This window comes from Pezoporus flaviventris, unplaced genomic scaffold (assembly GCF_033815535.1).
Source record: "Pezoporus flaviventris isolate CSIRO_AGI_PZ_B2104156 unplaced genomic scaffold, CSIRO_AGI_Pfla_v1 ptg000213l, whole genome shotgun sequence".
Taxonomy (NCBI): domain Eukaryota; kingdom Metazoa; phylum Chordata; class Aves; order Psittaciformes; family Psittacidae; genus Pezoporus; species Pezoporus flaviventris.
Window position 1 is genome coordinate 5,894,301 of NW_026892761.1, and position 16,032 is coordinate 5,910,332.

Below are 16,032 nucleotides of genomic sequence, written 5' to 3' on the forward strand. Positions count from 1 at the left end.
GCACTTTCATACACATAAAAGTCAGTGGAAAACCCAGACTCCCACACAATCTTCCTCTCAGCTCATATCAAAACTCCAAAGGAAGACCCTTGTTTTCCCCCCGCTAAGCCCTGCAGAACAGCTACTCATGCCATCATATAAATGGCTTTTGCAATATGTCCTGAAGTCCATCAAGCTCACGTTGTGCTAAACTTTCCAGACACCTCATTTAATCATTAGAGTCTTTCCAGCTGGAGGTTTCCCACCATCTTTGGGCAGGCCAAGTTAGCTGCTGTGCTTGTGCTTTCTGCCACCTACTATGCTGGGCTTGTTCTAACATTTCTACTCCATCCTCTACCTTACCTCCCACTGCACAACACATGCTCCTCAGTTATTTGTCTGCAAAGCAGAAGAGTCTGGGCTTTAGTTTAATGGAGAAATTGGTGTTACTGAACAGAAATCTTTTCAAAGATACACTGCAAAGCCAAAAAAAAAAAAATACAGGTTGTAACATACATTCTCCCCTCCAGCCCAAACTACTGCTCTATGTACAAGAGTAAACACAAGAGTAAATGAGGACTTCAATATCTGTGAAACATGAATCTTAACAGCAGCAGTTGTAGACTGAACAGCTGCCCTGTTTTCCTCCAGTAACACTATTCACCTTGAACATGCTAATGACCCCTCAGCAGAAAAAGACATGTATTTTTCACTGTGTCAAAACCCCATTATTTCCTTCACAGCCCCCATCACCATGAAGTGGGTTTTGCATTATTGTGCATCAATGTCTTCTTACTGCTACAGCAATCACAGATGTTAATTCAAAGTCATTACTTGAGGCCCCAATCAGAAATAAATAGCCGTGACCTTCCCTGTAGGATTTTTTCCTACAATTCACTCATTTCACTGAATCTCTCTCAATTGACATTGTTTTCTTTGGAGGAAAAGGGATGATCACACAAGCCTTGCTAAGAAAAGATTCCAGTTGAAACATAGAGTTTTCAGAGCTGAGCCCTAAATCATCATGCTGCGTCTCATCAGTTCCTCTTTTTGTTAAGCGAAAGAGATTCCATTCCCTTTTACAGAGAAGGGAAAAGTGAAACTGTCTGATCAGTCAGCTGCCAGCAAAGGCTCCCTCCCTAGCAGTTTCAGGAACACAGCCTCTAGGAATCAAAGTTTCTGCAGGATAATAAAGCCCTCTGTCCCTGCCAGCAACCTGACAAAAACACTTCAGCAGTATCTGTCACCTTTAGTTTACGCGGATGCTGTCTGAACCCCACGCTTGCTGCCACACTGGATGGTGAGCCAGAAGCTGCTTTGATGGCTAGAAACATTCTGACTTCCAGTCTAAATTGATTTATGAGTAGTAAGGATACATTTTTCATTGTATGAAACAGTACAGTTTAGGTTGTATGAAACAGCTGAAGTTACAGTTAAGCTCTTCTCCTTTGTTGTGGTTTGCTCCTTGTGTTATTTTTTATTGGGCTAATGAGGACAAAAGAGCAAAAGCCAAAGACAGAAGCAAGCCCATTCCTTACAGAAGGCAGTTCTACTGCTTCTGCTGGCAGCTTATCCTTACAGACTTAACAGTCAACTTAAATTCCCCATTGTTTGTCTCCTACACATGACTGCTTCTCTGTCCTTGTTGACTGAAAATAATTGGCTCATGTTTTCTGTATAACATCTCTTATGTTCATGCAGACAGGTTCCTCTCTCCTCAGCTATTTTTTGGAGAGAATATGCCCAGTTCCTTACCTCCTCCCAACAGGTATTATTTTCTTAATCTTTTAACATTTTTGTTTGGGTTTCCCCATACCTTCTTCTAGTTTATCTATTGGCAACAAAAGCCTGGATTCCTCTATGTCATGCAATATCTAAATAGCACTGCCTCGTCTTCATTCTAACTGGACATTATTTCATTACACTGACTCATCATTTTTGGCAATTCAGACCTTTGGGCTCCCAGCTCAAGTTCAGTTGTCACACACTACAGATCACTTGAACCTTAAAATTCTAAGACAGATGAACAATTTATTGACAGAAAACCTGGAGGGTGCTTTTCAATGCCACAAACAGCAGCTGAAACGAGGCAGGTGGGACAATCAACCTGAAAAATCAGGTATTCCACTAAAATTGTGGTTACAATTATAATTCATTTATTATTAATATAATAATTGGTTTGTGGCATCAAATGGTCCCAGCTGCTGTGTTAGGTACTGCAGAAGGAGTGCAGCCCAAGCAGAAATTACATTAGCGGTGGAGGAAAAAACCAGCAGCACCAAAATGGGAATCAATTTGTCTGAGGTCCCACAAGGACTCTGTAACAGTTCTGAGACCAAAGTCAGTCTTGTGATCTCCAGCTCGTTGCCTAAACTAAACTGAACTAAACTACACTTCTTCACATACTGGGGTAGTTAAAGAATTTGGGGGCTTTATTAAATGTTGATATTGATTTTGGCAAGCTACTTGCAACACCCACTGCTGTAATGGCAAGAAGTTTAAAAATCCCAGTTAACAAGAGATGGAAATTCCTTCATTTTGTGAAGCAACAACAAGCAAAAACCCACATAATAAAATAGCCTCTGGAAATCATTATAGGCTATTTTTGGCTGAAGGAGGAAAACAATTTTGTTAATTACAATCCCTGATAAGGAAGACAATCCCTGAATAACAGCCTTAATAAATCATCATGATTTTAATTTTCATGGTTTGTTGCCTCCTAATTTTATCAGTTTGAGGGCTGATAAAATTTTTAATGTATGAAGTTATCAACAAGTCATTTCTTGTTGCAATCAGAGGTTAAGAACCTGATCCTGAAAGTTGCTGAGCATGTGTAACTCACACTGGAATTCAGGAACTCCATCTGCCTAAAGAGCTATTAAAATTATCTGGACTCTAGCTGCCTTGATACGCTTCACTTATCAACAGAACTTACATTCTTGAGTAACCTCAGGATATCTCTGCTAGGTACAAAACAGCCAGACAACCACAAAAGATAAATTAAAAACTTTTTGCTCAGTTTTTAAAGAAATTCCTTATAAAACCTGACTTCATTTCTTAGGTCTGGATGACAGAAGTTCAAGGTGTAGTGCCCTCAGGAAAAGGAGAAAAATATAAGTAATTTTTTCTGCTGCTCTACCCTTGGTACTAAGCAATGGCTAATAATAAACATCGCTAGCCATTGGCAGGCATATGGTCTAGAGGTACCACTTATGAATAGCTGTGGGAAAGCACACACTGATCAGAGTAGTTTTCATCACTGCTGTCCCATGCTATGTCAGAGAACTGGGTGATATGCTTTTACTGCTGATACCTTCATGCCAGTTGCAAAAGAATATCCCTTCATGATCCTGGTACATCACAAAGCAATCAGAGGGAAGACTGTGTCAAACTTTCCTTTGCAGAATCTCTGAAGGAAACAAAGTGCAAAGTTTTGCATTTTGAATGTTTTCCTGCGCCAACTGTGCTATAAAATGATATTTTAAATGCTATTTAAAGTGATACTCTACTTGGATAAGATTTGCACATAGAGTTGTGAAAATAAAAAGGATTTGAAAAAGACAAACTATTTTTCCTCACAATTTAGCAATATTATCATACTATGATCTGCTAAAGACAAAACTAATATTGGGGTGTTTTGTTTTTTTTTCCACACATACAGCACAGATTCCCTATAGCAATCAGCACTGCTGCAGGTATTGCATGTTTTTCAAATGTGCTCAAAGTTGGCAAATGACTTAGAGGGGGATTTTGTGCAGCTGTTGTTATGATACTGAGGAGTTGCTGGGAATACTCTACCAAGCAATGCTGATATCATAATTGGCTTCACAAAAGCACATTAATGCAGGCCGCCAGATAAAAGTGGGTCAGCTTCCACTTACCAGCCAGTTTGGAATGAAAGGCCGAGCTACACTGAAGAGAAAAAATTTGTGTGGAAGCCATTAGGTACTAGGATAAATGTTTTTTATTTCATGTGGGAAGAAAGAGCTCATCTCTTTTAAATCTTTGAATATAAATGCTGAGCTGCTCTTTCATCTGAGCCTACAGTCACCCTTTGTTGGATGCAAATAACTAACACAGACCAAGCCCTTCTAACTGAAAAAGGAAACATGGCAACACACAAATTCCCATTGCACTCAGAAGTATTTACATATATTAGCGTTGCCCCCCAAAAAATCCCACATAATGGACTCTGAAACAAGGTTTTAAACAGCATGAATAGCCTCATCTCCTTGATCCTGGTGCTCTCTTATCAAAACGATTATAGGTCAAGGAGGGTGGCAGAGATTTGCAAAGGAAGAGCATTTTGTGGTGATAGAACGGTATTCACAAACTTGCATGCTCACAAAGCGGAATTTCAAAATCTCCATCTCACATTCAAAGCTTTCTTTACCTCTCCTTTACTCTAAAAGCTCTGTCCTCATCTCTTCTCATTCACTTCCCTTCTGAGTCTTTGTCCTTCTCATCTCCTGCTCACACTTGATTCCCTGGCACTGCTCAGGCTCCTCTGTGCACAGAATAGCAGCCCCCCCCCCCAACTTGTTTAAGTCAAAAGAAAGGGTCCAAATGACTTTACCAGGCTTCACCTAATTCTGACCCAGACTTCTGTTCATCTTTGCACCAGGATATGAAAATTCACCTTTTGCACTGAACACTCCAGATGCTGTTAAATGCACAATCATAAAGTGTCCTGCAGGATCAGGGGACATCTGCTAAATAACCACTGTATTTGTATACCATAAACCCCCACAAGGCAGTACTATGTTATTCATTTGGACTTGTTCTATACTATGCAGAGCTATGAACAGCACCAGCAAACAGACAACACCCATTTGTCATCTGAGAAATTAAGTCTTGCTTTGCTCTGAAAGGACTTTTGGGTGCACCCATATTTACGTGCAATTTATCCTCAAATAAGCACATTAATTTCCCACTATTCCTGCTGTCTAGACAGACTACTAGGACATATTCTCCAGAGCAGAGGCTGGATGGATTGAGCCTCCCTTGAGAGCCCTTCCCAGGCTCTAATTGACTTGATTGTTAGGCAATTTTTCCTGATGTCCAACTTAAATTTCTTTTTTGCTCAATTTCATCCTATCACTTCCAATTATGTCTGACTGAACTGCTCAAAACAATTCTTCTCCTCTCCGTCTCCTGACAATGAGGATGCAGCACACACATCTCTTATTAGCACACCTTCACCTACGAGTTTATCGCCAATTCTGAGTACGGAGTTGACATTTTATGCCCACTTTTCACAGATGTCAAAGATACTTTATTATCTGTGGAAGAAAACTTAAGCCTGTGAATGCACATAGACAATATAGGGACTTCCCCCTTCCTTCCATAACTGAGACATGTGGTAATTAGAGTAAGAAAGCCTGAATGTAGCTAAGTTACCTTATGCAAAGAGACAGCTTCAGTGACAACATGGACTTGGAAAGTCTCTCTTTCCCTCTCTTCTTACAAGAGTGTTCAAAATAATTGGGATGATGAAGACAAAAGGAAGAGGTTGAAACACCACCCAAAGGGAAAATACTGATGGAAAAAGAAAAGCTGTATTTCCCCAAACTACTTACTGATGATGCTGTAGCAGAAACAATGACTTTTCCCCCAGTTTCCCAAAGCACATTGTGAATTCAAAAAACAATGGCTTGCTCCCACCCATCTGAAATTTCAGCTCAAGACATCTGATAATAAACCACTGCACAAAATACTTCTTTAAGTTCAGTATTTTTACGAAGAATAGGACATTATAATCTCTTTGTATAATAAATCTGACAAAGAAGCCACAGGAGGCAAACAGCATCTGGAAAATGCTTATACGTATAAATTGGATCCAAACACCTAAGGAACGATGGACTCATTTCACAGGTGCACTGTGAAATGATTGGTAGAGGCAGAAGCAGGGAGCCTGGCCTCCAACAGTAGAAAATGAGCTACTGTAGCCTAAGTAGCCCATTACTGCATATAGCCTTGGTAAGCTGTTGAGATTGTGTCTGTAGGAACAGTTATACAGAGACCAACTTATTCTGAGCTGCCAGGTAATGCCAACCTTAAAACAGACACATCCATGTCCACAGGCAAAATGCATTACAGTCCTTGGAAGGGGGTACTCTGACCAGTACCTGAATGAGAAAGCAACGGCATGGAGTCAATTTTGCCAGGATGAGAACTCCCCTAAGAGTGGAGCTGCTGGAGATTGCTTTGCTATACCTTTGCACTGCTCTGGTTTTGCAAAACATTCTCCTGCACTGAGGCCACAGTGAGTACTCTAAGTGGGTTTTTTCCCCAATTCTTCTACATAACTTGGATCTAAAGTGAACGCATTTTCACATCTGCCCAGAACCATTACGTAAGAACAAGAGAAATGACACACAATGAAAGACTTCTGTGCCCATATAAACACAAACTGCCTGAAGCCATAACTTCATGTTTTTCACAGCATATTTTTGATAAGAAGAGGGATATACTGAGTTCCTAGAATGTTATTTTCCCATTGGTATACATAATTATAAATAATAACAAAATGAATTAAATTAAATTCGGAAGAGGCCAATTTGTTAAGTTTGCACCTTCTCATCACTAACGAATCTCAGACCGCATTCTATTTGGGGATTAAAATGTTAAAACAGCCCAGGCAGTTCTCTTAACAGTAGTCAGGAATCAATACAGAGGCACTTGAATCAGCAATTTCCTGAATGACAGCCAGTTTCATAAATGCTGTAATACAGTTCTGAGCAAAGGCCACAGAATGAGCCATTTGATTTGTAAGCTAGCATTGATGACAAGGTGAAGAACATTGTCACGGTTAAGCCCAACTACAACTGCTTACTTTCAGTCAGGGTTACAATGCCCTACCTGGCCAAGCTGTTCACAAGCTGTCTGATATTCAGCTCGCTGACAAAGGTCTTTTACACGCTGGTATTTGGGTAGAAAGTTTTCCTCTTGGGCATCTACCTTCTCATTCTCCCTTTTATGAAGCAGTTTACTGGAAAAGGGAAAAAATATTTTTACATTAATAGTAATTCTAAGACATACATAGAGTTTGGTGAAAAGGTTCAGGGGTGTAGATTATCTGTCAAGTCCATAGCATCACTGGTGGGAAAAACTTAATTGTCCAGTAGATATACTAGCATGTATCATCATCTCTGATAACACACAAGTTATTCATATCATGCTCTCAGGGAGTGTACAAAAACATACAAACCCAAGACAGTGCATTTCACATCTGATTGGCAGGCAATAGCAACAGTCAATATAAAGAAACCATATCCTCCTCACTCTGCACTTTGCAGACCCTTCGTGCTCTATGTTATGCATTAAGGCAGAGGCACAGAGGGAATGGCCAGCAGGTGAACACAGATAGAGGAATGGTTATTCATACTCCCGTGATACAAGCAGGAGGGTGAAGGGCAGCAGCTGAAAGAAAAACAGGATGCCTTTTCCATCTCTCAATCCAAGCAAAGCTTCCCTTCCCCCACCCCAACAGTGCACTTACTCAGGCTGTAGGCAAAGGCCATACATTTCCTCCTATCACACAATTATTGCCATTAGGCATACTGCAGCCGTGTCCCTGCTGGCACAGCTAAATGGCTTTAGGTCTGTGGTAGAGTGCTGCTTTGGCTTTAGCTATTCAGTATCCTTCTATTTAAAAAGACTTGGCTTTGTGATTAACACTTTCCTTACCCTCTTTCCACTAGGAACGAGTCTCTCCACACCTTCATCTTTTTCTTTAAATGGAACCTAGGAGGAAATGAGGAGAGGAAGAAGCAGTTCCCACAAAACGAATAATCAAGTTCTGCCCTAGTTTTCACTCCCACTTCCAAGTCAGACAAGAGACATTACATATAACTTTACATGGGGACATCCAGCTTTATGAAGCAGGCACATATGCCTCTCCAGTATAAATGAGCAAACACAGGACAGATTTGTTCTCACAGGGACAAAATCCACAACAGATTCACTCAGTACAGCTATTTCAACATAAGCATGTTTAAGGCACAGGGGATTAACTGAATTGTCCTTGATCACAAAGGATCACAAATTAAATCAGGATTTCCTGACTCCAGTTTGGGCTCTTAACCTACAAACTATCCACGAAGTATCCTATTCTAAAGCAGCTGCTCCTTTCCCCCTCTCCCTTCATACAACTACTTGCAAAGCAAATCTTTTTCCCCTTTTTCTGCTGATTCTCCCTAGCAAGCATACAGTTTTAATTCTCTTCCTCAGTCTTTTTTTTTTTTCACACAACAAACCCTTTCACCTCAATTATTTTACAATTTATTCAATTTGAAATACTTCGCTACAAATGATGCCACAGAGACACTTAAAATCTATAACTCATATAGCTAAAGACCTTGTGTAGCCCTCTCACTGCTATGAAGATTACATTCCGCATATCTAGATGCCATATAGCTAGTATATGAACCTGACAAAATGAAAATAAATAACTAAGGTCAGTCACAAATTGCCAAGCAGTCAGTGAATGATGTACTCATATAAATGGTAATTTTAGTATATTTTCCTTTAAATTTGCTGCATGTTGCTGAATACTTGCTCAATCTCCCATACAAACACATGCATGTTTCCAGGCACATTTCATTTCTTACCTATTCAGTGGTCTCTCAGAATCCAGAAGCTTTAGAATGGATTTACCATCCATATCAGAGGGAATATCCAATCCAGCAATATCTAGAATGGTGGGTGCAAGATCAATATTCAGCACAATGTGAGGATTCCTGAAAAAAACATATGAGAAACTGGTTTAAAATCTATGCAATGTTATCAAGCAACTCCAGCTCTTCCACAGAGACCAGGGATCTGAAAAGGCTTATCTGTGACATCTGCAAAAAAGAAAAGAGGATACAATCCAATTCCTTTCCCTGATGTGAATTAAAATGCAAAATATAGGGAAGTTGCATAACCTCAAGAGGGACTAAAAGGCAGATTTAAAACTTCATCACAAAACATTTTTGAGAAAGCAAACTAATTCATAAGGCAAAGTTAGTTAATTACTGCTAAAGAAGGTTCAAAAGTCTTTCAAAACATGAGAACACACTGGAAAAACTCCTTGGGTGTCTTACACAATCAAAGTGTCTGCCAAATATGCTCATGACTTTATTAAAAGGTAGATTTGGCACATAGCATATGCTTTATCTGTTTCAAAATAGGGTACAGAAATAAGTACCTCAGCTTACATCACAGCCAGCATGTTCTGAAGAGAACATGAGGAGACATATTGCTAGACATTACAATAAATAACTATTAGTTGCTGTTAATGTAGTTTGAGACAGAAGGAGGAAAAGATCAGGAAAGAAAAAACAGAGAGGAAGCAGTTACGCATTAAAAAAGATGGGGAGAACTGAAAGAGAAAGGGAAAAGAACAGCTTTAATTGAAATAAAATCAACCTTCCCAAGCATGCAGTTATCCATTCTTCAGACACTTAGAAGCAGCAATGCCCTGTCACTTAGCACAGTATAGCACATGCTCCTCAGCCACCACAGTTTAACAGGACAGTATCTGAACTCAAACTGACTTCAAATTTGGTTAAAAGATTGGCATCAACTCCCGAGTAGTACAGATAGCTCTTATCCCTGGATCCCTTGAAATGCCATAGCTAAACTTGAGTAAGTTTGTGGATCAGAGCACCTAGCTGCACAGCCCAGCATTCAGTAGCTAAATAAATGCCCAGATTCCTAATCATGGGACTTGGTTTTGCAGAAATGTTTCAAACTTATATCAAATATGTCTATGACTGTGTTGTCTAATTACTCACAATATTACATATACACACACTGCTTATCAGCTGTGTGCTATTTCTTTTCCTTATTTCTTAAAAAAAAAGCCAACAAAAACAAACCAAAATCAAGGAAGGCACTCAATTTCTTAAAAGTGGGGGGAAAAAAGAAAACGAGCATAGTGCTCTCCAGGCAGTCTTCTACAGTGCTGAACATAAAGAATCACCGTGGGATGATCTGCAGGCACAAAGGAAGGATGGGACCAGATGGGCTGCTATATACATGTCAGTGCAGAATTCTAGCTCAAAATACAGGACAGAAGAAAGCTGCTGCACTCACACTAATTAATGAGACACGATTTAAAAATTACTACATTTTTGAGCAAGCGAGCAAACAGGCACTGACAAGAGCATGGATGATGAATTAAATTGATGTACCTAATTTGATTTTAATTACTAATAATTATGGTGTAGCATATTTGGTAATAGAAATGAGAGCTTGGTAATGACTTGCTACAGTGACTGCTGTTAAATCTTCATTGGTATCAAAAGGGAGTCATGACAATTACTCTGCAGGAAAAACATAAGTTTCACACAAAGCATGGATGATTGAAGTTTCACCATTTAAAGAAAATTGGGGTGAAAGGGAGGATCAATTTATTATCTGATGTACCACCCCTCCAACCTATTTTATTCTGTTCTTCCTATTTGTTGTACTGTGATGGACTCTGTTCTGCTAGACCCTGTCAGGCTGACTCCTCTGATTCTAACATTTTTTCACTTTCATAAGACACTGAAAAATAAAATTCAGTGGGAAGGTCTCACAGCTTTTATGCATGTCTGGTTGTAAAGATCCTTGAACCAAAGCACATGAGGCACCTGGTCTCTAGCACTGCACATCGCAGAAAAACTAGCTCAGACACTTGGGCACTGTCTTTCCAGTAAGACCAAAAACTGCAGTTGAAGGGACAGAGCATGCTCCTAGAAGGCTACTGCAGCTCCCTGGAAACTCTGTGCTGCTGCAGACAAGCTTCTTTCAGTGCTGAAGTAATATGTCCAATTCCACCTGAGAAATCCCTCCTCTATGCTTTAGAGAAGTAGTATTTATTTCACATGCATAACTCCTGTAAATAAATTAGACATATAGTGCAGTATCAACTGAATTTCACATTTTTGTGCCTACTGATGACGTGAGTCAGTGAATTTAAGCAGCAAATGGAATGAGATTTTTTAGAAACTATTTGCTACCATATTACACACCAGATCTGTTCCTCTGTGGTAAAGAAAAAAACTGTATGGAAGACTTTGTGTGTGCTAATTATGCTAAAACATGCACACTGATATAAATAAAAGGCAGCAAATTATGGCACTCTGTCCAAAATCATTACTTAAGTGCAAATATTTGCTATTGAAATAATTGCTTGGAAAGTGTATTTACATAATTTCTTAGCTGATCAAAGCTACCACTTTAATTAACAGTCACATTCTGCATGCTTGTGTGCATCCGACAAACAGCCATAACCATGTAATCTCAAAGGATAAGCCAAAAAGAATCTTTTGTGGATAATAATATATGAACTATTATGTACATTATCCTTCATAAACTGAAACATGTGACTCCGCTGCAATGTTCAGCAACAATTATGTACTGTGGCCATAAACGTTATACAATATATTTTTACCTTGAAAATGTCATAGGTCTGTGTATTATTTGTATGCCTCAAAAGGAGGCAAATAAATGTTTCCTAGTTCAGACATATTTCAAAGTGGCTTTTTCAGCTACATCCACAAAAGTTCAGTGGCTTGTACTGCATACCTACACAAGCACAAAGGCAAATGGCATGAAACTGTCACAGTGTTATACCAGCTATACCAGCATGTGCTACCAGTTCTGCTTTGAGTAGACCTATTTTTCTGCCAGTAATGAGGAGGAAGTGAGTCAGGAGGGGCAGAACTTTGTGCCTCCATTTGGATGCCAGGTCAGTACAACTACAGATGTGAACACGAAGGGTTTTTCTGGTCACACACACACACTAGCCAAGAACTTACAAGGACCCAGCCTCCACATTTGGACCTCGGATGTAGAAAGGAACTCTGATGTCAAACTCGTATGGCATGGACTTTCCTTTCACCAGCCCAAACTGCCCAATATGATAACCATGGTCAGCTGTATATATTATATATGTATTGTCCAATTCACCTGTTTCAACCAACGTATTGTAAATCTGAAAAAAACCAAACCAAAACATGACATTAATTCCGAGTAGTACTCTATGCAGAATACTAGGTATAAATTTCTGCCTATGTGTAATATACAAATAACTAGAGTTCAGGATAGCACTGAGTTATCACAATGCACCATTTTACTAACCCAGTTCTGTGGCTATCACAAGAAAAATTTGTAGTTTTTAAGGTAAACACATTAGCATGCCACATTTTCAGCAGTGCTTGTTTTGCATCAGAGCTGTCAAGACAGCACTAAGTAACACAGGGACAGAGATAAAAGTTTCAAGGTGATATGCATTTTTGGATTTTTCTCTCCACCTTTATCTTTTTCCTGCAGCAAACAATTTTAATAAAATGACAGCATTTTGAATCTCACACTTATTTAAGCAACACTGAATGATCTTGCCTTCAGACAAATGAGTCTCTATTATGCAGAATATTTGCAAATCTCTTCCAGGTAAGTATCACTCAGTCATACTGACTGTGGAGAATTAAGAGGAGCTTTAACTCTGTAGTTGCTTTATAGATTTACATGAGAACCTTTATTGTGTATGTACCAACTTGAGCACCGAAGATCAATTTTTATGTGATGTTTTCACTTACAAAGGTATGAAGGTGTTGGGGCACCGCCAAAGTGCCCCTCACGCAGACCCAGAACACACCAGCACTGGAGAAAACAAACTCTGCAGCTGTTGCTGGCTTGGGAGATTTTTCTTTTATTCTTTTTGGGGTGGTTTAGTCTTTTTTTATTTTTATTTTAATTTTGGGAGACTATTAGATGGATATAATCCCATAGAAAAGATCAGGCTTACTAAAAAGCAACCCAACTTACTTTGCCTGCAGTGAATCACTCAAAGTGAAACCATTTTACTAAACAGAAAATCAAAATAGTGTAGTAAAATCACCAGTCTCTCCAAACCCTGATATCTGATCCATCCAGACAGGCTCATTAATGTGAAGCAGAGATCATACTTGCCTGAATCACTAATTACAAGACATTACTAACAAGTTGAAGCAATGCCATGCAGATAATCTTCTCTTTGCCTTACAGGACTCCTCTTATTTTACATTCTACCTTTTTTTGAATAAAAATGCCAAGAGATAAGCAGTAATTGCACCACCATTAAATCTGCCTTCTCGTAACTGGAAATCCTTTCTTTTTCAGAGTAGCTTTTAGCTAATTCAGATGTTTCTGTTCAAGACAATCATTAAGAGATTTCATTATTACATAATGCAGATTTAATTAAAAAAATAAAATAATAATCTAACTATGTATTTACTTCTAACATGTAACATCCCAGGCCTGGATTACTATGGGATTATTCCAGTTAGGCCTCCTGAAGCATTACTTTCTCTGCAGCTGTTTTTCTTCTCTCAGAAACACAGCGTTATAGGATTAAAATAGGCCCATGCAATTAGGCAGTTATTTCCAACAGGTTGTAGGATGACTTTTCACTATCAGATGATACATTTTTAGACTTTATGATGTAAATCTTCTCAGGTGATTTCTCCTTCTTCTCCTTAACCAGTAGTGGCTTTGTGTCAATAAATCAGCTCACTTATACCATCCAACTTCACAAGATGAGGATTCTTACACTCTGAATAAAGAGACAAATCCTCAGAGGTGAGAGAATTACACATTATTAAAACACTGACTCCACAACATTCTTTCCCCCTTACTTTCACATACAGCACAGCCTGAGCTTAACACAAGAATCAAGCACCCGTTCAAGTCCTCAAAAAAGTGACTACTGAATTTACCATCTCCATAGAGTCATCCACAGACATGAGTGTCTGAAGGCGTTTTCTCTGTAGCATGTTAGTGAACTCCATATGTATGGGCTTCATGGGTCCTGTATACCGCATTATCCAGTGCTTGTCTGGGTTTGGAGCATAGTTATAACTGGGAGTGCTAGGGAACAGAGAAAACCAGAATGTTTTAGCAGTGTAGAAAAAAAACAAATCCATAGTAATGCCTACCATTAATTTCTATTTGATCAGCACTACAGGATTTATTCTCTGAGGTGCATAAGAAAGTATTAGATTTACTCTGGAAAAATCTTACTTTTATGTTCCCTATGGAAGATGGGAGAATGAAAACAACTCTGGGGACTCAAATCTATTAAAAGAGTAAACATACATTGTTTTTGCAGGGTCATCCGGACTAACACGGGTACATTTCAAGGCCAGGAGACTAGCCTCACAAGTCTAACTCCACAAGTACATCTGGATGGAGCATGTACTACAGAGTTCCTACTGACGTAATTGCTTTCCTTTCACCCTGTACATAATTAGCACCAAATATCATGGCTTGTGCAGCTGTTTAACAATAGCCACAGAACTTACTGAAAAGGTTCTACTATGCTCAACAGTTTGTTTTTTTTTTTTTTCCAACATGACTGGCTATTTGAATGCTTTCATACTCATGAACCCAAAGGGGCATGGACACCCTACCCAGTGCACCAAACTGCATGAGAGCTCATAGCAAGAAGTGGATACGCAGCCACATTTTAAAGACCTGCCAAGAAAAGCAGGGGAAGGGGAAACAGGACTCTATTTTGCAGGCACTTTCGAGCCACCAACTTTTTTTTGATCATCAGAATCTTTAATTAAAATCTCTGCAAATTCTCAAGAGCTGGATTCAATGTCCCCCTGGAATCTTGCTGCCCCTCCAAGTTCTCCTGATGCTGGGACACCACTTAAGTGATGAGGAAATGTATGACTGATTATCCATAATCTCACGTTGCCGGCAGTTCCAGAGATCACTTTTCTCTGCATAATAATATTGCTTTAGGTCGGCTGAATCAAAACAAGACTTATTTTGATATAGCATTACAATGACGCTGACTCTCTGCATCATTAGAAAGCTCTATTATAGCTTACTTTTGCAAGAAATATTATTTTACATACCATATCTATTCCTCAAAGTTATTACTTAAGATTAAGAACTGCCTTTGTCAATTGACTTCATACCCTGGCTCAAGGACATCACCAACAGTGTAAAGTATTAAAAATTACTTTTCCTAAGTAATTTGTGAGGCTTCTTTTTTTCATTAAAAGCAAAAGAAGTCAGTCTATGCAAATGTGCAAGCAGAGGGTGACACGGTAACACAGGACAAATAGCAGATTTTCAGTTATTTTCTTCTTTCCAACACACAATTTCCTGATAAATTCAGCTCCTACTTGGCAAATATCTACTGTCGGTTTTGTGTATGCAACAGAGCAGCAGGGTTAGTTATTAAGATAAACAACAGTAATATAAGTTGAAAATTCTCCTTGAAATACTGTGTGTATCCAATGCATTTTTGAATTTGACAGGTAGTCTTAAGAGTTTTAACATAAATATGAAATTAATAATCTGACAGCAAAATGTTTGATGCTGAAAGCGTCTGTTAGATGCTATCTGAAAAATGTGCGTAGGCGACAGACAAATGGAGGCTTCTTAATACAGGGAGGAAAGGGCTGGTGTTTATTCTCTCTGTATTGTTAATAGCCTCTTGAATTTCAGAATGTTATTGTGGCTGAAATAATGACATTGCTCCTTTGAAAATGCTGACAGTTATAGAAACTGTTGCTATGCGAAGCCCAGAATGAATCAAAAATGCTTGGCAAACTCCTTTTCAGCTTACTTTGTGATTTCCTGGCTGATTTGTAACCTCCCGCTATTTAATCCAACCAAAGCCCATGATTTTCTTTGATTACTACAAATGTAACCCTCTTATGTGTAACAGATTTGTCTGTCTTATGGGAAAATTACTCAAATACAACATTCTTAGAAGTTGGTTAAGACAACCTCTTCAAATGTACTCAGAAGATAAGTCCTAGTCTGATTGCATCTGACCTTGGAAAATATGGGTGCTACAATGTACCCTCTATAGAAATAACATTTCTGATCACTCTTAAACTGCCCAGCTGCTGCTTTCTTCTTCTACTACCAGCATAGGCAGTAAAAAGGGAAAACCATATAGACTATGGATTTGCTATGTGATTGCTGGCTGATGTGAGTGATTTTCAAACACAAAAAGACTGTAGATGTACACGAAAAGCTCTATAGAACAAGGCAGTCAATTGCAGTAGGGGGTGGAAC

The 16,032-nt window shown here is 39.0% G+C and overlaps 1 protein-coding gene across 8 annotated transcripts in view; it reads right to left on the bottom strand.

Annotated features, from left to right (window-relative positions):
* Positions 1 to 16,032, bottom strand: part of SULF2 (sulfatase 2) — a 147,899-nt gene that overhangs the window by 19,277 nt on the left and 112,590 nt on the right. For all 8 annotated transcript variants that reach the window (XM_061441564.1, XM_061441561.1, XM_061441565.1 and 5 more), the window contains 5 exons: positions 13,707 to 13,857; positions 11,769 to 11,944; positions 8,592 to 8,720; positions 7,669 to 7,725; positions 6,841 to 6,970 (listed from right to left, as the gene is read on the bottom strand). In XM_061441564.1, coding sequence (XP_061297548.1) covers positions 6,841 to 6,970; positions 7,669 to 7,725; positions 8,592 to 8,720; positions 11,769 to 11,944; positions 13,707 to 13,857 — 643 coding nt within the window. The remainder of the gene's footprint in view (positions 1 to 6,840; positions 6,971 to 7,668; positions 7,726 to 8,591; positions 8,721 to 11,768; positions 11,945 to 13,706; positions 13,858 to 16,032) is intronic.